A 20,788-nucleotide genomic window follows, 5' to 3' on the forward strand; every position below is an offset into this window, starting at 1 on the left:
TGGTTCGACTCTTTAAGCGAGGAGTGTCGATGGGGTTTTTGACGTTGCCGCAGAAACTTTCCGAGCAACTTCCAATCAACTTTGCAGTGTATTTGGATCACGTGTTGTCGTCTTTTTGTACATCACAAGAAGTTACTACAATATGCAAATTGATAGGACTTCTGGACAACAAAGATGTCATGCTTTTACATTACAGAAAGTGTTTGTCAAAGAGAGTAATTTACGACGACCAAATCTCATTGGACACAAACAACTTCTTCTTGACTACACTCACTGGGTTGATTGGTAATACACTCACACACCCAATACTCCAAGTCCTGAACGAGTTACAGACCTCGAGAGTGTTTACAGAGAAAATAAAGAACTTAGTTCCTTTACAGACAAAAGTGAATATATTTTCGCTGCAACAACTCTTTCAAAGACCACTGAGCTTGACTCTTCCGAGCGAAATAGAGGATATTTGGAAAATCATCATCACACAGTATGCAAGAATACACGAGAAGAGAAAATTGGTGTTATGCGAGACATCAAGCACAGTGTTTCTTAAAAGCGGGAAGATGACAATTGAGATGCCGTTACCACATTATATGATATTCAAAGAGGGGGAAACGGTGATGAACGACGTTGCTAAAAAGTATAATATCGACTCGGAAAGTTTGGACAACTTCTGTGGTGACCTTGAGAGCGCTAAGTTAATAACACGAAAAGAGAATTCAATATATCCCGTCAGCGAGTTCAAGGGTGATGTCATCATCGTACAGATGACGCAGAAAAAGAAGAACTTACCGTCCGACGTCATTGATGAAAAAGCGGAAGTCGAAGAAAAACGATTTCAAACTATTGTCGGAGTGCAAGTCAGGCTGATGAAACGTCACAAAAAGATCACACACCAGGACTTGATCAGACTCACAAACGATCAAGTCAAGAAGACGTTTGTGCCTGACTCAAGACTCCTTCGTAAGGCTCTTGAGTATTTGATCGACAACGAGTATATAGAGAGAGACAAAAGTGACAAAGACCTTTTAATCTATCTCTCTTAACACTTCCTATTGTTATTCAACATCTAAATGATCATTTTTGACTTGAGTTAGTATATTTCTGAATCCAACTATAGGGGTCATATAAATTGGTTGTTTTCCATCAATTAGTTGAAGATTTTGGTAGAACTTCGATTCGAACAAAGTGTAAAACATTTTTAATAAAAATTGTGTTATTTGTTAAATTTTGCAGCCCTGATATTTAAGAGTGTTAACGTGATAGGGCGTATCCACACGGAAATGGTGAATCCCTGCGGATTGGATTATTTTGTGTGGATTGCCTCTAATTTTTTTGTCGAAAAAATTCAAATATTTGTTTTAAACCATATGTTATGATTTTTAAAATTAATAATTGTTATTTATGATCATTTATGGGACAAAAATGATACACAAACATAAATACCCCCATAAGGAGTATTTCCAATATTTGCAATAATTTCATAGTAAGAAAAAACGCTATTTTCAGCCTTTTTTTGGAGTGGTAAAATAAGAATAGATCAAAATGAACAAATAAAATAACTAACAAAATTCACTCGTATTATCCCGTTTATTTGATACATCTAACACTATTTTTTTCGTTTTTTTAATTGAAAAAACATTTCAAAAGTGATTTATGTGATTTAAATTTGAAAAAATTCCCGTTTTTGCATTAAAAAATATTTATTTAAATATCAATTAACAATTATATTATTTTTTCGTTAATCGTAGCTCAAAAATGCATTAATTATCACATTTTACTAATAGTATTGTAATTTATATAAACACTCCATTAGTTTATTATTTTAATAATAATATTTGGGAATTGAAATGTGTTAAATAATGACTTTTAGTTGGCGCAAATTATACGTATAAATACGGTTTTTACATCCTAAATTATATTCTGGTTTTGTTGAAAATGTTAAAGACAAAGGTTTTATGTCTAAACTAAACTATTAATCAATAACAATCAATTATATTACAATAGTACATTATTAATTAACATAAAAATGACAAAATAAACACAAAACAAATTCTATTAACATAGTTAAATAAAATGTAATTTTTACTATAAAAACCTTAAAAAGTTAAATGGCAAATTACCACATTGTAACAATAAGTTATTTTTTATGTTATTAAAAAATCATAACAATACATATTAATTAGAATAGAAACATACGGCAAATACCAACAAAAACCATTAAAAAAAACAAGTCATGTCACTCATTACATTTAACATGTAATAATGAAGATTGTCAATCTATATTTACCATCCACACCTTTTCAGCCAATCCACAGTAAACTATGCCATTGTATCTTATGACAAATTATATGTTATTTTATAAATTATTCAATTTCAATAGGGACCTACATTGACCACCACCACCTTTACCAAAAAAAAATATTTGCCGCGAGTGTTTTTTGAAGGAAGTCCACTTTTCAGCCACTGTTTGTGCGTCCCCATGTCACCCACTTTCCTTGTCCGTACTGTGTGGACGCGGATGTGGTTCCCCCCCGCTTGCGGGGGGGTCAGGGGGGATCCGCGCCAAGGGAGGACTTGGAAAGTGGGTGAAACGGTGCACAAACAGACTGTTTGAGTGCGTCTTTATGAGCCTTCTTTTCCTTGTCCGTCTCTCTCGGTTTCCACTGACTCGAGGTGTATTTTCGGCATTTCTTGAATTCGGGAACCAGACCTAATATCTTCCCATTTTCCTATTTACTATAATTTTAATTTGAATATGATTCGAAATAGAAAAAATAAATCTATTTTAAGAGGTGGTGGTGGTCAATGTAGGTCCCATTTCAATAATTTTTTAGATTGAATATAGTTTATACAATTAATTAAATAAACTAAAGTTAATTAATAAAAAACTTTAGTCTTAAAATTTTAACAAAAATATTTTTTTTTGCGGCAAATTCGTTTAAATGGTAAAAGTAAAAGATGACTTTGACTAAAAATAAAATTTGTTTTTTCTGTTTTAACTTTCAAAAAAATCGGTTTTTTATGAATTCGGTCCAAAATACCCATTTTTTTGTAAACTCTTAGGCAAATTTTATATCAATTACAACAAAAATGTGTAAGATTTTCAAAGCCATCCACACAAAAGTGGTCTATCACGTTAACACTCTTTATAATAAAAATTGTTGACATAACAATATTTTTTAATAATATATGGTAAATAAAAAACACGTTTGTCTTTTTGATAATATTGAATTTGGCGTTTTTTGCAATTAAAGTTTGAATTATTTTATATTGTTTTTACAAAATTAAAACAAAACAATTTATTTTAGTTGTTTTTTAATCAGTTTTAAAATGTTTTTAATTTTTGTATTAAACCGGGACAATATTTTAGTATTTTTTGTAAATACGTTTTTGGGATAAAAATCCCCCTCTAACACTTAACTCGGCAAAATTTTTGGGTTGCGACTTCATACCTTTATAGATCATATTTGTTTTTTAATAAAAATATGGTTACTTTTTAGTTAATAATCTATAATATGTCAAAACGGCAAGAATATTTTTTTCCGTTTGTAATTTAAACTTTTTTAATTAGTTAATAATTTAATAATATCATAGTATAATTTATTAACACCAAAACATATTAAAAAACACCAAAAAACTTAATCAAAATCAAAATATCTTTGTTAAAAACAATTGTTGTTTTTTATTATTTAATCTATAATATCATGGTTATTATACTAAAATATATGGTAAAAAAGAACAAAATAAATATACATTCATAAACTTTATTAAATAATAAAAATGTGCACTTTCAAAATATTCACAACCACAACATTCAAAAAACAGTTTCCCGTTTTGAATTGAAAAATAACAAAGAGGAATAATACCAATCGTTTATCAATAAACAGACTCTGCCAACTCGAAAATCAAACTGTTTGATGGGCCGCCTCGAAAAGGTTTATTTGATGAATGTTGCACTATTTCTACACAACCGCCATACACTCGAGTTCTTTTTATGTGTTTCAAAGAGTTGTTGTGAAGCATTTAAAATGCTTCACATCAACCCAACATTCAATGGGAAGATGGTGAAGGGTGATGTTTCATTCTTTATGAAGATGCTTCCGAAGCTGGAGACATTAGAAGCTCCGTTTGAGTGTTACAACTCCACTGTCCAAAATTTCCGGTCTCTGACATACTCAGAGACATGTCCTAAACAAACACATAACATCAAATTTGCAAAAATTCAAATCAATACAACGTCTGTGGACGTCATTGACAAATTCCCTGATATAAGGGAGGCGTATTTCATGTTCAATATCTACACAGACCCAATCCCCTTTATTAACAGAATAATAACACTGAAATTGGACAAAGTCCGCCTTGAAGGGATCGAAGGAAAGATGTACACATCACTGAACACACTGTTATCGACTCTGAAGAGTAAAACGAAGTGGATTATAGTGTATAAGAATAACATTCCGATCACTACAGACGAACCAATAAAAGGGAATGTGGTCAATTGCTCCGAGACGCAATTTGGGTATAACTTGATCTTCCTTGCACGTCGGATCTCTTCAGTGTTTGATGACAATTTGTATCGAAAGTACTTGGTCCCCACCGTCAAGTTTGAAAAGAACGAGAAAGTACCCAACTCCGTGTTGTTGTTCTCGTGCGCAATAGAACTCAACAAAATGGAGACGGATAACATCTTCCAAACTATCAGCGGCTTCTCCTTCCTCACTGAAGTCGAAGTCAAGAATTCGACCATCAAAAACTTTGTCTTCCCTGAGACTCTCACTAAACTCAGAATCATTTTTAGTCAGTCGACTAACATCACTATCCCAAAGAACTTGAAGAGTTTGTATGTCTTCGGTGGGACCATCCAAATTGCAAACACAAAGACGTTTGCTCAACTTGAAGAACTGAAACTGGTCGGTGACGCGATAAATGTCACAGCGTTTGAATGGGACGCAAATTGTTCAGTAAGCACGTTTGATGTCGAGTACAATAATAATCCTGGAATTAATATCCCACCGTTTGCGACGGAAGTCTGTTTGTTGAACTGCGACGGAGTGGCACAAATCACAGTACCAAAGAGTGTGTTTAAACTCACCATTGGGTATTGCGCTAATTTGAAGAACATCAATTACCAAAACAAAGAGAATGTCAGAGAAAGTCTAATTGTCTCGTCACCAGACTTCCCAGAACCCGTGGCAAAGTCCGTGTCAGACGGTTCAAAGTGTGTAGTCGTTTAGTTATTTTTACTCACAAATTTTTTAGTCCATTTTATTCCTTTTCATTTGTCTTTGAAAGAAGTGCTAGAAATGTAAAATCATTCATTAAAACCAACAGAGTATCGTCTTTTTAATGGACAGTTTTTAATTTTTGAAAAGCAGATGCGGAATAACAAATATGGAAACCAGCTAAAAAATGGTGTCTGTTTTTAAAATAGAATAGATGGTGTTGAGACTCTCTGTGGAATTAAAACAGAGAATCAATCTGAAAAAGTATCAAATGAAGTCGCTGAGGGAAACTTCTGAGTACTCGCGCATGTCCATAGGCGACTTGGTTGATAACACTCGAAATTACCAGGCCAAATTGTCGGAGCTTACTGTCGAAGTTCTTGATTTGAAAACCAAACTAGACTCAGAAGAAAAAAAGAGACAGTCTGCAGAGTCTGCTTTAATGACTCTTCAGAAAGAACATGACAAAATGTATTCTATTTCGAAAGACGGAGCGACCAGAGAAGAACAATTGAATTCGACTGTGACTAGGTTGACAAGTGAGAATGAGTGCTTGAAGGAGAAACTTATGAACATGACTGAGAAGGTTGAAGAGCAGTCCGATGCAATCAATGTTCTCAAAAGTGAATTGTCACAAATAAAAACCAAGAACGAGAAAGAAGACACCCTTTTGCTTCAAATACAACACTTGAGTGAAAAACTCGATACACAACATCAATCTTCACAATCGTTCCACTCTCTCGAGATTCAAAAAGTCCAGGAAAGCATCGAGAAAGTCGAGAACGAAGTGAAGCGTGTGCAGATGACATGCAGTCCAAAGTCAATACACGACGACTATGAAGTACTCAAAGAACGATTGGACAAACAGATGCAATTAGATAGTCGGATAGTGACTCAATTTAAAGAAGCAATGATTAGGATGAAAAACAACCAAAACAACATCTTCTTTGCGCTTCGTGGAGCTCTGGACATTCAGAAGGAAGTGACAGCGAAAGAGATCATTCACGAAGTCTTTGCACTTCAACAGAAAAAGGCGCTTGTTGAGATGGACAACAGCGAACTCAAAAGGGAGCTTGAAAAGACGAAGAAAGAATTGGACGCACTCTCGAAGAGGCAAAAGTACTACGGCGATGTGTTGGATAAGGCAGAAGAGATCCTCAAACAGAAACTCGTGTGATTTTTATTCATTTTTTGTGTTATTTTAGTTACGGAGAGAAGAAACCCTAGTTGATCTCAAAAACTCGATGAGAGTCTTAATTACCTCCCTCCTCGTTGTCGCGTTCTCCGCACTTCTCCACGGTGCATATCAAATTCATATTCGTTTGTTTTTAACAACGCATCTCGAACAAATTTTAAGCAAATCGAAACTTTTTGACACAATGAATATAAGACTTAAGTGAAAAGGAATAAAAAATAACAAATAGTACACCACCACGTACAAAAAACAGGGATTGAAAAGGCGATACCTAGTAGCGTTTTACTCGAACTTTTTGGAGGACTGGTGCTTGCTGTTTTTGCTTCTGTGTTGTATGGAGAGTTCAAAAGCATCCGAATATCGTCGGGGCTGCTCGAGAAGACAAGAAGCCATTTTATGACGTTCCCTGCATTCCAGCCACTACCTCCTACTCTTTAAGAATATCTTTTGTTCATCACTTCTTTGCAAAACATTTTTTTTGTATAACATTTTTTTCGTCAATTTAAAAAAAATCGAAAAAAAGTTTTCGATGTTTTAAATTCGTTTTGAAAACTATGAAGTGGTTGTAATACGCTAAAGATAAGGAATTAGACGGGCTTATTTAATATATAAATTTCTTAAAGAACTAAAACAAAGTTGTACCTCTTTAAACTCCATTTTTCATAACATTTTTAGATGTGCGGATACTGCGTCAATTGTGGTAAGTGGGTCAACGGAACTAAATTCTGCACTCACTGTGGTACTAAAGTGCCAGAGACAACACCAGCAGTCAAAAAATCACCAGAACCAGTAAAGTCATATAAACCCCCAACAACTTACAAAACACAACAACAAAGCACACCAACAACTTTCGTTTGTCATTTTTAACATCTTAAATAACAAAGAAATATATTGATTGGTGCTCAGAGATAGGTGAAGGCAACTAACCCAAAAGCAGAAAAACCAATTTGTTCTGCGTCTCGAGAAACTAGCTCATACTCTCCACGCCAACAACAACAAACGTCATACTCAAAGCCATCAACTTTCTCATCGACAAAGTCGGCGTGTGAAAAACGTGATCAACAAGTTCGAAAGGAGTACAAACCATCGCAACCATACCGAGCAACAAACACGGAAGTTGAAATTCAAATATCGAAACAGAGTGCTAAAAGTGCAATGACAGAAAATTTGCTTCCAAGTTTTCTGTCGACAGGAAGTTCCACACACAAGAAAAAGGAAGCAAAATCAACACCACTGTTTTCAACATCTTCATCCAAAAAGTGTCACATCTGCAAATCACATTTTGAAGGCGGTGAGTCATACAAAGTAATCTTTGGCAAAAATTACCACGAGAGATGTATGAAGTGTTACAAGTGTGGATGTCGATTATACTCGACTTCAGACATTTACGAACACAAACATGAAATGATGTGCAAAACATGTATGTTAAAGAAGCAGCCAAAGTGTGGGCGGTGTTCAAATCCAATTGTTGGGGAGTACTACAAAATCAATGGTGTTCCTTATCACAAAGAATGCACTCCTAATTGAGTATCTCGTCATCTCTCCGTTCTAAACCACTTCAAAAACTACAAAACAAATCAATAAAAGGCGTCTCTGACATTCAGTGTGATATCCCCGGTGTCGTAGTGATATGGGCATCGAATGAGTCTGCTGTTCTGGAATTTTTCCGATTCGGCTTGTGTGAAGTTATGTTGGAGTTGGTATATTAAAAGGTACAATTTTCGGTAATACAAAAAGAGGAGTGAAGCGTTTGCAAATAGGAAGCTGAGGAACAGCAAACGGAAGTCAAAGAGCATCGCACAAAATTGGTTGACGAAAAAGAGGATACAATTGATTCCAGTGACAATAACGACACCCAAGACATACACGTAGTACATTGCGTAGTTGTGTTGACCTATACAAGTCTCGAGTATAGTGTCGTGATGGTCATATCTTAATATACAACTATTAGTCAATCAAGTGTTCAATGTTCTCCATAGATATATGTACCTAATAAAGTGCCATTTCACCATGAAATCTATTAATAGAAGTGTTCAACTTATTTTAAATTATTCCATTGAGTTCGAATTAGAAACATAATATATTAATAAGAAACAAACGTATTACATATGTCACAATGTGTCACACGAGGGTACTTCACTGTTTGACACTCTAAGCAAAAGTCGAGTGCATTATCCGGGTTATAAAAAACAGTGTCGTCTATTTGGTTGGTCTCAAGACGTTTGATGTTCGAAGTGCTCTGCATAAAAATTTTGCGAGGGGGTCCGACGTAACATTTATACTTCGAATAGTCTTTTGAGTGCGGATCGGTGTAATGGATTTTGAGCATTAAGAAGCCGATGAGGACTTCAAGGATCCAGACGGGTATACGAAGTAATAGAAATAATGTGCTGACTGACGACATCTTGATGTTGATGTATGTCGTTGAAATGAAAAGAAATGAAACAACAGCATAAAGCACCGCAGGTGCTTTTTCTAAGTGCGGGCGACCACCATTCATGATGGACTCCATTAACTTCTTTTTAAGTTCCATAAAGAAATTGATGATGAATTATTGAAGAAACACTTCTTAATAATTTCAAAGGCGAATCAACATTGAGTGTAACTGAAAGTTCTTTAAATTGGTATTTTAAAGTATGTTTTTCTTTACCATGTTAAATGAATAAAGTCGAGTATTAAAGATATGATCATTCAATAAGAGTGACGCATTTCATTTTTTCGTAGAAAACATCAAAAGACTATTTAACACTCATCAGTCCTTTTTTTATTCTCTAATAATTAACACGGAAATTTGGTGTTTGTTTTCGGGCATTTTCTCCTCGAATATTTCTTTTTTTAAAACACTTTTTTGGTTCAAAAAAGTACTATATTATATAGTAAAAATGTTATACATATCATTTCAAATATTTGTGAAGAAAGTCCTCGAATGCCGTATGAATAAAAACATAATCAATAATATAGTAAAATATGTATTAAAAATGCTATAAAACAACTATAAAGTTGGTGACGAATTTTACTTGAGAGGCATTAACAGCGGACATGGCTTATAATAAAAGTGGTGGAATTTCCAAGATCCCTCCCAAAAAGAAACTTGAAGAACTTGAAAAAAGAAAGATGAAATTCCTCCTTGTGTTCCTTGCCCTTTCGTTGGCTTACGCAGAAGAACCTGTAATCGAAACTCCAGACGAACGACAGGTCTCTATCTTGAATATGACAAAAGACCTTTCGGAGGACGATTTGGTCACGGACACAAACATCACAATTACTGTCTCTGTGACAAACCCGGGTCCCGACAATATCACTAATGTTGTTATTTACGACGAGCTCCCAGCCTTCTTCAAATTGTTCGAAGGAGAGAATAACACTGCTGTCTTCGACCTTGTCCCAGTCAACGCAACTGTCAATTTGACTTACGTCGTCCAACCAATTTTGTCTGGTATTCACTTCGTCGATTCAGCGTCAGTCAACTTCACTATGAACGGCACAAGAAGACATGAAGAGTCATATGCTATGGGAGAGTACTATATCACCCAATATAAAGGCTTCTTTGCCATTCTCATGGAATGGGCTGTTATCGTATTCGTCGGCTGTGTTATCGCACTTGTGTGGATTACTTATCAAAACAGAAGCACAGAAAAGCAGAACAAAATTTTGAGATCAAAGGGATTCTTCACACCAAAAGCTCAACCAACTGAAGCAGAGGAAAACGGCAAAGTCAAAAAGAGTGAAAGCCCAAAGGCGGGAAAGAAAGAGGAAAAACCAGTCGAACAAAAGACTGAAGCACCAAAAGAAGGAGAGAAACCAAAACAAGACTAATTCGATTCACTTATGTGGGGTTATCATTTTAATTCTTTTATAATTTGTTATTGGTTATATGTATAGTTGTTTTTATATAGTATAATTTATATGAATTTGTAATTTAATTTTTAAACATGAATAACAAAATTAATAACATTTTTGATCATAACAAAAATAATATTTTAAATTATTTCAATATAATTTAGGCTAATAAAATTTACAGGTTTAAATATGGTATATTTTTAAATAATTATAATTTAAATCATAGAACTTAATAACAAAAAATGAAACGTATTTTTAAATAAAAGTTAATTGAAAAATATTTCCAAAATGATAAAATTGTTTTTGTTTTTAAAAAAAGCTAAAACATTTTAAATAAAGTTTAAAAGTAAACAAAAAATGCAAATAGATAGGAACTGTTTTATTTAAAAGGATAAAAATGGACGAGTAATAATTTGGAGTTTTTCAATTTTTTTGTTTTGAAATCATTTATTAAGTCCTGGTATTATTCAAGTACAATATTACTTAAAACTCTTCTCTCAAAGAAAGGTTAAACGAATAACATATTAAAACTTTGAAGAGTTGTATTTTATAAGTTTGCGGTGATAAAATGTTTAAGGAAGTAATTACACAATTTCAAGATGGTGCTTCTGTTCGTAAAGAACTGCTGAAATTCTGCGAAAATACAACCAAATACAACCACGTCATTTACCAAAGAGATAATAATACCGATAAAAAGACTCTGAAAACTCATAATAAAACCTCCAAGTATCCAAATTAAGTTCTTTTTTTGGGTTGAACTGAAAAGGAAGTGAGACTCGAAGTCATCAAAAAAATGAGTGAAAGTGGTGAAGACAATCAAAGTTTATTACAAAGCGCAGAGGAGGTCAGCGAAATTTTTGCGGACAGTGTCTCTTCATTAGTTTTGATGTTAGTTGCCCTTCAAGAAAAGAACAAACCACCAAAACCAGAGATGCAGGCGTCAATTCAAAGTGTTGCCGAGCAATCAACTAATATCGGAAACATCTCTAAAGAGCTTGCGGAGGAAGACTATGCCGACTTCCCCGAGATTCAAAAGGAAATTTTAGATGCCTCTGGTGAAGTCTTTGATGGCGCAGATAACTTAACTTCAGCTGCAAAGAACTTGAAGACGTCTAATTTAAGAGAAGGGTATCAACAATTAGTCGATGGATGCAGACTGTGTGGGACCAATTGCATCAAATTGCTCCAAATAGTCTACGGCGCTTCATTCAAGAAATTAGCGAACGAACAAGAGAACTTGAACAAACTTGCGGAACAACTGAACTCTCAGTTGTTTGACGAGGACCCCCAGAAGTATGCTGATATGGCGGGCGACCTTTGCAGTTGTGGTTTACAGATTTCGGAAGATATGAAATCACAAGCTGAAGGCGAAGCCGTTCCTTCAGACAAAGCTGAGATGAATGAAATAGCAGAGAACATTCAGACGCTTTCTAATGCACTTTTAGACGCAGTCAATGCTTATTTAGAAGACCCTGACAATGAAGCTTTGAAAGAAGCCGTCGAAAAGGCAAAACAAGATTTGTTGAAGGAGATGGAAAAGGCTAAGACCCGAGTTGCAAAGAGTCACGAAATCGTTAAGAAACAACAAGAAGCCTTGAACGACCAAACTGCAACACGAAACAGGCAGATCGACGACACCATTAAAAATGCAAAGCCTCTTGTACCAAAAGAAGAACAGATCCAAAGAGGTCTTGCTGTCTTAGATAACTTGGATAAGATGGGTGAGGCCGTCTTCTGGAATAATCCAAAGGACTTTGTGACAGCTGCGAATGAGAATATGCAAGACGTCCCTAAATTTGTCGATGGAAGAATAGCGGACGCGAGAAATGAAAACATTCCCGGTGGAGAGGAACGCGCAAAGGAGATTAAGGAATGCTTCTCCGAGTTCGTAGAAGGTGGGAAGACGGCGTTTGCAGAGCCTGAAAATGAAGAGAAGAAGGACGCTGCGCTCTCACAGTATAAGACTGAAAGAGCCAAAATTGTTGAACAATTGGACCAACTTGGATGTAAAAACGTCCCAGAAGAACCACAAATTGATGACGCGATTATCGAAGGAGATGATGAAGAACTTGAGAAGAGGTCTGAAGAAGCAGTGAAGTCGTTGATGAAAGAGAAGAAGGACAAAGTAGAGAAGTTGAAGAAGGAATATCAAGACTTAGATGCTATGGAATACGCTGTCGAGAATGGAGACAACAACGCCTTTGTGACGAGTGCTAAACCAGTGATTTCTGATGTCCAATCGACTGCACAATTGATCGGACAAGAAGCAGTCAAAGAGAAGGACGTCAAGAAGAAAAAAGTTGCTGAAAAGATGGGAGAAGACTTGGCGCCAGCAGTCAACGACTCGAAGGCTTCATTGGCTGACAAACAAAACAAAGAGAAGAAGGAAAAGGCCAAAGAGTCTATTAAGAAGTTGAAAGAAGACTTAGAAGACGCTCTTGTAGCTGAAGGAGTATCAAAGAAACAAGCAGAGAAGTTACTTTCAGAGAAGCCAAGACAAGACGAAGCTATTAAAGAACTTTTGTCTCTTAAAGAAGAGGCTCTTGAACTCCAAGAGTCTGTTGCCAATGGAAATGCATCTGCAACAGCCAAAAACGCGAAAGAAACTCTTTTGAAGACAAAAGAAGCTGTTCCGAAAATTAAGAGCAAGAGCAAAGACCCAGTGGTGAACGCTAAAGCCGACACTTTACAGAAGAAACTTGTTCCCGCTATTAACGACTCAAATCAGTTCATCAAAGATTCTAAAGACGAGAAGAAGAAGGAACAAGCAGGGAAGTCTGTTGATGAGTTTATCTCTGCCATAGATGACTTACTCCGAGAGTGTAAAGCCACTCCAGAAGAGATGAAGGTTGTGACAAAAGAGAAGCCAGACAGCGAGTTAGTCACAAAGACTAAGAAGACTCGAGAAAAGGCGAAGAAGGCCAAAGACGCGTTAATTGATGGTGACATGGAAGAGCTTGGTGATGCTATGATCGAGTTGGACGAAGCACAAGATGAGATGTTACGCAAAATGGCGGAAGAGGCGAAGAAGTCTGGCCGCAAAGAAGACATCGAAGATGTCAAGAAGGCGAAGGAAGAGTACGAGGACGCATTTGAAGCTGTTAAAAAGGCCAAAAAGGATCCAAAAGACAAAGAAGCGCGTCAAAAGGCCGAAGAGAAGTTAGACAAATACACTGAAAGTTTGAATGAGGTCCTTTCCAAGGAAGGCAAAGGACAGACGGAGTCTGACAAACAACAAAAGAAAGTCGAAGATGACTTACAAAAGATTCAGTCTGGTCTTGAGAACAATGACCAAGAGAAGGTCAAAGAAGGCTCTTCGAAGCTTCAAAAGGATATGGACAAGCTTAAAAAGGAGAAAGAAAAGGACGGGCAGAATGTTGACCAACTCACGCAATTAGTCAAAGAAGCACAGAACGATACAATTGCTTCTGCAAGAGACGCCAAGAATGCTGAGAAGAAGAAAAAGGCGTTGGACTCAATTAAGAAATGCAAAGAGAATTTGAGTGGAGAAGATAAGAAGGAAAAAGTCTCTGAAGAAGAAAAGGCGGGTAAAGAACTCGCGAAGAGTGCACAGAAGACTAAGGGAGCGATTTCAAAGACTAAAATGGCGATGTACGACGACGACCCCACTGAACTTGCCGATGCGATGATTGAATTAGAAGAAAACGAGAAGGAAATGGTTGAAAAGATGAAGGAAGATGCAAGAAAGAGTGGACGTAAACACACTGATGAGTTGAAAAAGGCAGACACTGAGTTAGCCGAAGCTCTTGAGGCCATTCGAAAAGCGAAACAAACTGGAAAGGCGGAAGACATGAAGGAGGCGGAAGAGAAGTTGGAGAAGTTAGACTCGACTTGTGACTCAGTATTAGTCGACTGCGGCAAACCCACCAAAGAGGCTGGGAAGAAGGCTAGAAAGGTCAAAGAAGCAACTAAAAAGACACAAACTGCATATGAAGATAGAGACGCGGATGCTTATAATAAGAATAATAAAGAAATGGTTAAAGATGCTAGTGACTTGGTGAAAGAACTTGAAAAGGACGGACAAGGGAAGAAAGCCAAAGAAATCAACGATTGTGTGGTAGAATGTGTTAAGACCATGAACGATGGATATCAAGATAAAGAGAAGAAGAAGGACAAAGACGTGAATGAGAAGTTTGAGAAATTGAGAGACAAGTTGGACGACGTCTTACTCAAAAATGGCGAACCCATTTCGGACGTGTCAAAGGGCAAGGACAAGGAAGTCTGCAAGGCCTCTCGTGAAGTCAAAAAGGATTGCGACAAGACAAAGAATGCGATGGACCAAGAAGATGCAGTTCTTATAGAAGAAGAGCTTGAGGATCTTAAAAAAGACAACGAGAAGTTTGTGAAGTCCTTGAAAGAGTCTCCATCGACAAAAGAAAACGTTAAGCTTCAAGATTTATTGAAAAGGGCTGAGGTTCTCACACAAGAGAGTGAAGAAGCTGTTCGCAAAGTTAAAGAACACCCCGAAGACAAAAAGGCGAAGAAAAACGCAGAAAAGAAGTTGGACGAACTTGAGAGTTGTTGCAACGAAGTATTAAAAGAAGAAGGGAAACCGGTCAAAGAGTCTGCAAAGCACTCGAAGAAGTTGAAAGAAAAGCTTCACAAGATGGACGAGGCTGTATTAAAGAATGACAAAGACGCGTATGAAGAAGCAAAGAAGGATGCTCTTGAAGAGGAAAAGATTGTAAAACAGTTAATGGAGAAAGACAAGACAAAAGAGAAGGATGCCTTGGCGAAAGAACTTGATGAAACTGTTAAAGCGTCTGTGGAAGAGTGTGACGGGTATTTCAAAGATCCGGAGAACAAAGCTAAGAAAGAGAAGGCGAGAAAGTCTGTTGAGAAAGCGATGGAGAAATGTGACGAAGCCATTGTAGCAAATGGAGAGAACTTGACTGTCAAAGCAAAGGACAAAAGAGATGAGGAAGTCTTGAACGATGTCAAGAAGGTCAAGAATGACACTACAAAAGCTAAAGAAGGCCTTTATGAGAACAACGACCAAATTACTAATGACGCTATGAAGAGTATGAAGGAAGACTCGGAGGACTTAATTAAAGCACTTGAAAGTAGTGACTCTCATGGCGATAACAAACAAGCTAAAGAGCTTGCGGAGAAGGTGAAAAAGGCTCATAAAGAAGCGGAAGAGAAAGTGAAAGCTGCACAGAAGAGTAAAGATCCAAAGTCGATTGCAGAGGCGGAGGCTGCTTTAGATGAGTTGAATGAAACATGTAACGATATTAGACAAGAGTACGACAGACCAACTAAAGAGGGATCTAGACAAGGACAAAAGGCTAAAGAAAAGATCTCAAAAGTGGAGTCTGCGCTCTCAAAGAAAGATCCAAAGGCTGTCGATCAAGCTGTTAAAGAACTTAAGAAGGTTAAAGACGACTTGAAAAAAGCACTTGAAGAGGAAGGTTTGCAGGAGAATGACGCAGAGAAGAAGAAGATGGCGCAAGAGTGTTATGATGACATTCAGAAGTTCATTGATGAAGTCAATAAAGCGAAGTCCGACCCCTCCAAAGTCGAAAGTGCACGTGAAAAGGCCGAACGTGCGAAGAAGACGATCGACAAGGTGTTAGTGAAAGAAGGCGAACCCTCATTTGGCAATCAAAACATGGAAGGTATGAAGGCGCTGAAGGATTTAGAAGACATGACAGAGGCGATTATACTTAATGATGAGGAAGAAGCACATTTGTTGATAGAAGATATGGTGAAGTCACAACGCAAGTTGACTGAAGCCATGCAAGAAGGCAATGAGGATGGAGTTAAAGATGCGCTTGAAGAGCTTGAAAAGAAGAAAAAGATGAAGGACGAAGTCATCAATAAAGCCATTGAAAGATGTCCCGCTGGTGACAGAGAGATACTTAAAAAGGCGAATGAAGAGATGGACAAGAAGGCGAAGGAAAATGCTGATTTAGCCGAGAAAGCACTGAAAGACAAGAAACTCAAAGACCGAGCTAAAGAGTCTCAGAAGATAACAGGAGAGTCGTGCAAAATAGCAGAACCAATGAAGGCGTTACTGACTAAACCAAATGAAATTAAAGCAGAAGAGGCATCCAATGCACTCGCACAAGACTGTAAAGCTGCCGAGAAACTCGCGAAAGAGCCCAACGAGAAGAAAATTAAAGACTTGAGAAAGAAACTTGCGAAAGACACTGAAACATATGAAGAGTCTGTCACGCAAATGTTGGAGAATGCAGACTTGACACCAGAGGAGCAAGAGAAGCTTAAAAAGGAGTTGGAAGACGTCAAGAAGAAGTCTAAAGACCTCGACGAGAAACTCGAGAAATTGGCGAAGAACAAAGATGATAAGAAGGCTAAAGACGACGTCGAGAAAGCTTCGAAAGACCTGGACAAGGCACTGGCGAAGATGAACGACGACTTTGATGTGAAACAGAAATCGAAGTGCAAGAAGGCTCAGAAGAAGCTGAATAAGTGCAAGGAGGCTTGTATCTTGAAAGACAAAGAAGGAGGTGAGACTGCATTAGCCGAGTTGACACAAGAAGAAGAGGAGTTGATGAAGTCCATTGACGAGAAGATCTCGAAAGAGTCGAATGCTGCGAAGAAGAAGGAACTTGAAGAGCAAAAGAAAGCGACGCACGACTCTGTCGAAGAAGCAAAGAAACAAATTAAGAACGCGTTGGACACTGGAGACGACGGTGATATCATCATCTCGCAAATAGCGTGTGAAGGCGCAAACGCCGATTTGGAGAAATTGAAAGAGAAGTTGAAAGGCGGAAAGACTAAAATCAACAAGAAACACAGCGCTGCTGATCGCATGAAGTACGTCGCTTCAGCTCGTAGTGCGATGAAGAACAAGAACTTCAAATTAGCAAGAGAAAACCTCGAAAACCTCAAGAAGATGCTGAAGGAGCAACTTGATGATCCAAATCTTGATGAAGAGACTCGACAAGAGATCGAAGAGTTACTCAAGAAGGTCGACTTTGCTTTGGACAACATTGAGAATGCAGAAGAATTGGGATTGATGGACGAAATCAGTGAAATGACTGCACACTTGAACGATTTGACGGGTGGAGACTTGACAGAACAAGCGAAGGCTAAAGCTAAAGGACGAGGGATAGTGGCTCGAGCTAAAGCGGGGAAGAGAGCCAACTTAAATAATTTGATTAAGGGCTCTAAGGACTTGGCTGATAAGATGAAGGGCCTCAAAATGGATGTGAAAGATGAAGCCCACGATAATATGGATGGACTCTCTGACGCTGCTAAAGCTGCTTTACATCTTGATGACATGTTAGATGATATGTCGAATGGTATTGATTTAGACGGAGTTTTGGGTGATATGAAAGTTGAAGACGAACCCGAAGTCGAAGCGCCAAAGAACAGTTTACAGTCGGAGTTGAATGGAGTTGCTGATATGATTAAACAAACGACAATGGAAGAATCAAAGCCAAAAGCTACGGGAAGAACTAAACAAGTCGCACAATTTGAGGTCCCAACGATCTGTGGAGATATCGCTATTCACTTCAAAGAACTTGCTAAGAACGCTGCTAATGCTAATAAGGAAGGTATCATCGTGGAAGGTAGAACTATCTCAAGTGCTATCACACAATTCTGTAAAGAACTTGCAAAGGCTCAACCAATATGTAAAGACAGAAGAACAGCAGATGATATGGCACTCTCATTACAAACATTAAAGAACTTGTCAACTCAATTGAAAATCTTGTGCTCAGTTAAGGCGGCTACGGTGGGTAATGGAGATATGGACGCTGATGACCAACTCATCTCACTCTGCAAGAATATCGGTACAAACATGAAAAATGGTATCGAGACACTTGCAGTCGCAAATAGAACCAAAATGCTCAAGTAAACTGTTTGGCTAATTCAATTTTAAATTTTAGTTCTGATTTTAATACTTGTTACTATATTTTATACTATTTAAAACTGTTATAATTTAAAAAAAATTGGCAATTTATTGAAGAATTAATAATCATTTAAATAAGTTCAAATATAGTTAATTAAATCAAAAGATGTAACTATACTGTAAATAATTTGTATTATAAATTATAGTTAATAAAATATATTACAATTGTGGTTGAGTTTATAATTGTTTGTTGTTTCTTTATATAAAAATGAAAACAAAAATAAATAAAAAATTAAGAGTTTTTTAATAAAAAAATAATAAATAAATCAAAACTGTTATTAAATAAAATCAAACAATTATAAAACATTTTAAAAAGTATTTTATTAATAGATTCATATTTAATTAAACTAAATAATTAAATATATTACATTAAATAGTAAAACGAATGAAAATAATTATAGAACAAAAAAAATGGCAAATTCTGCATGTAATTCAACAAATGAAAAAACAAACCAAATAAGTCTTTTTTCAAGTACATCATATAAACATCCAAATAATTATAAATTATAATTTAATAAATTAATATATAATAATAAAAAGAAGAAGAGATAAAGAATCCAGTTCAGTGGCTACTTATTGGAGTAAACTCGAAAAACAGAAGAGAATGCAACGACGAAAGGACGTTGGGATCAACTTCTCAAAGAAACGTCTATCATCCGGGAACATGTTGAAGCACATGTTAAAGTATCTTTCTAATCAACAATTTATAACAGGTGATGTGAAGTCCTTTGTGTTTCAAGAAAACGGGTTGAAGGATGTCTGTGTCTTTTCAATGTTCAGTAATTTACAAGAAATAGATTTGAGCAACAACCAGTTTTGCTCTGTTCCTCGCAACTTAACGACAATCACACAACTGAAGAGTCTTAACTTATCGCAGAATAAAATAGTAGATGGCTTAGAATGTCTCAGTTCGTTGGTACAACTTACTTCTTTGGACTTGTCGAACAACTTAATTGAAGAGTTTGACTTCACAATGTTTACGCAACTTACGAATGTCAGTTTGTTCTACTCCATCACTTCGTTTTGTCATCGACTGACATAACACGTTTTAATATTTAGCTGACACGCAGAAGTGTTCAAAATAGCAAATAACAGGCTGAAACAGTTTGACTATAACACACTCACACCACTCAAGTCGCTCTCGGAGTTTGTGATAAACACAAATTACATCGACGCGCCAATGTATCGCGATATGACACAATGCCTCCTCTTCCCTTCTCCCTATTTCCAGATTACTCCAAGTCAAGTCAATGAAAAAATATATCTCGGGTCTTTGGACTCGACTCGCGAAAGAGATGTTTTACTCGCGCGAAACATCTCGGGCATACTTTCTTTAGGTGTTAAGGCAATCGTTGTGTCAAAGAAGATCAAAGTCGAATTTATCCCCATCGACGACGACCCCTGTGCATCCATCGACCAGACCTTCCCAAGGTGTTTCAACTTCATTGACGCAATATTTGAAGACGGAGGAGCTGTGCTTATTCATTGCCACGCAGGGATATCGAGATCAAGCACAGTACTTATTGCGTATTTGATGTTCAAGAACATGTGGACGTACAGACAAGCTCTCACTTTTGTCAAGAGCAAACGGCCGATCATCTGCCCAAACTCCGGGTTTGAGAGACAACTTTTGTGTTTAGAGAATAAGATGTTTAATGTGAAGAACGAAGAAGACTCCGATGAGGATACGACTGAGTCTTCTTCAAAAGAAGAGTAATCTTCTGATACTCGACGTATCTTCAAAGTATAAAATACTATTTTGTATGTATTTAATCAACAGAACTCATTAATTTTTGTTTTCGATTGGGAATTTTTAAATTTTTAGAGAATAGTGTGAATAAGAGCATTTGAATGTTTACAATTATGTCTATAATTAAATCAATTTTATTGATTTCTATCATTCACTTGAAATTATTAGGTTTGAATAATTTAAAATGTGTAAGATGAATGTTGTCATTTTAAATGATCAGTTTATAATAATTGCAAACGGCAAATTTATTATTCAATGATAAATTATCATGTTGAATTTATATTTCAAAATTTTGAATTACGTACTGCAGACAAAAGAGTGTCTTGATTAACAAGACTCGTCATTTGTCTGATGGATTTTATTACAAAAGTCTCCATTTTCAATAATTTTGCAAATTGGATTTGAGATGTAATTCTTATTATTGATTAAACAGTGAAAATAAAAGTTTAAAATATAAAGAATGTTAAGAACTTGTGCTGAAATATATAACAACAAATGTAATTAAAAAGTAATTGTGTGAGTTTGTAATAAAGATAATATTGTCAATAATTATTATGACATTTTTTGATAACAATAAAAACACAAAAAACATCATTTATTATTAAAATCAAAGTAACCAAATTGATATAAACAATGTTTTTTTAAACAATTTAAATTACAATTTAGTAAAAGAAATATGTATTTCATCAATGATTTAGATTTCTTCGTTTTTTTTTATTTAACGAGACACAAAAAAATAATTATATTTTAGCCATACTCAACAATTATGCGAAATTCAAAACACAAAGATCATAATTGTTTGTGAATTTAAATAACAAATAAAATGTGTAAATTTAAAAATTATGTATATATTGTTTTATTTCAAATTAGTAGTTATATTTTTA

General features: G+C 36.1%; 8 protein-coding genes across 8 annotated transcripts; 7 read left to right on the forward strand and 1 right to left on the reverse strand.

The window, feature by feature from the left end:
• Positions 1-2: 2 nt before the first annotated feature.
• Positions 3-1,040, forward strand: EIN_044230 (cullin, putative; the record flags this gene model as incomplete). Its single annotated transcript, XM_004253588.1, has 1 exon — positions 3-1,040. A coding segment is annotated over one exon (1,038 nt), but the record flags the coding sequence as incomplete, so codon positions are not given.
• A 2,874-nt stretch (positions 1,041-3,914) lies between these two features.
• Positions 3,915-5,231, forward strand: EIN_044240 (hypothetical protein; the record flags this gene model as incomplete). Its single annotated transcript, XM_004253589.1, has 1 exon — positions 3,915-5,231. One exon carries the CDS (start codon positions 3,915-3,917, stop codon positions 5,229-5,231), a length of 1,317 nt encoding a protein of 438 aa, XP_004253637.1.
• A 259-nt stretch (positions 5,232-5,490) lies between these two features.
• On the forward strand, positions 5,491-6,396 carry EIN_044250 (hypothetical protein; the record flags this gene model as incomplete). Its single annotated transcript, XM_004253590.1, has 1 exon — positions 5,491-6,396. One exon carries the CDS (start codon positions 5,491-5,493, stop codon positions 6,394-6,396), a length of 906 nt encoding a protein of 301 aa, XP_004253638.1.
• A 693-nt stretch (positions 6,397-7,089) lies between these two features.
• On the forward strand, positions 7,090-7,941 carry EIN_044260 (hypothetical protein; the record flags this gene model as incomplete). The annotated part of the gene is made up of 2 exons (XM_004253591.1): positions 7,090-7,266; positions 7,327-7,941. The coding sequence occupies 2 exons, from the start codon at positions 7,090-7,092 to the stop codon at positions 7,939-7,941; spliced, it is 792 nt and encodes a 263-aa protein (XP_004253639.1).
• A 50-nt stretch (positions 7,942-7,991) lies between these two features.
• Positions 7,992-8,926, reverse strand: EIN_044270 (palmitoyltransferase ERF2, putative; the record flags this gene model as incomplete). Its single annotated transcript, XM_004253592.1, has 2 exons — positions 7,992-8,358; positions 8,514-8,926. The coding sequence occupies 2 exons, from the start codon at positions 8,924-8,926 to the stop codon at positions 7,992-7,994; spliced, it is 780 nt and encodes a 259-aa protein (XP_004253640.1).
• A 602-nt stretch (positions 8,927-9,528) lies between these two features.
• EIN_044280 (hypothetical protein) lies at positions 9,529-10,230 on the forward strand (the record flags this gene model as incomplete). Its single annotated transcript, XM_004253593.1, has 1 exon — positions 9,529-10,230. The coding sequence occupies one exon, from the start codon at positions 9,529-9,531 to the stop codon at positions 10,228-10,230; it is 702 nt and encodes a 233-aa protein (XP_004253641.1).
• An 817-nt stretch (positions 10,231-11,047) lies between these two features.
• EIN_044290 (axoneme-associated protein mst101, putative) lies at positions 11,048-18,100 on the forward strand (the record flags this gene model as incomplete). The annotated part of the gene is made up of 1 exon (XM_004253594.1): positions 11,048-18,100. The coding sequence occupies one exon, from the start codon at positions 11,048-11,050 to the stop codon at positions 18,098-18,100; it is 7,053 nt and encodes a 2,350-aa protein (XP_004253642.1).
• Positions 18,101-18,758: 658 nt separating this feature from the next.
• EIN_044300 (dual specificity protein phosphatase, putative) lies at positions 18,759-19,871 on the forward strand (the record flags this gene model as incomplete). Its single annotated transcript, XM_004253595.1, has 2 exons — positions 18,759-19,152; positions 19,225-19,871. 2 exons carry the CDS (start codon positions 18,759-18,761, stop codon positions 19,869-19,871), a joined length of 1,041 nt encoding a protein of 346 aa, XP_004253643.1.
• Between the last annotated feature and the right edge of the window lie 917 nt (positions 19,872-20,788).

This window comes from Entamoeba invadens (assembly GCF_000330505.1).
Source record: "Entamoeba invadens IP1 unplaced genomic scaffold scaff_1105074724821, whole genome shotgun sequence".
In the NCBI taxonomy this organism is placed as follows: Eukaryota; Evosea; order Mastigamoebida; family Endamoebidae; genus Entamoeba; species Entamoeba invadens.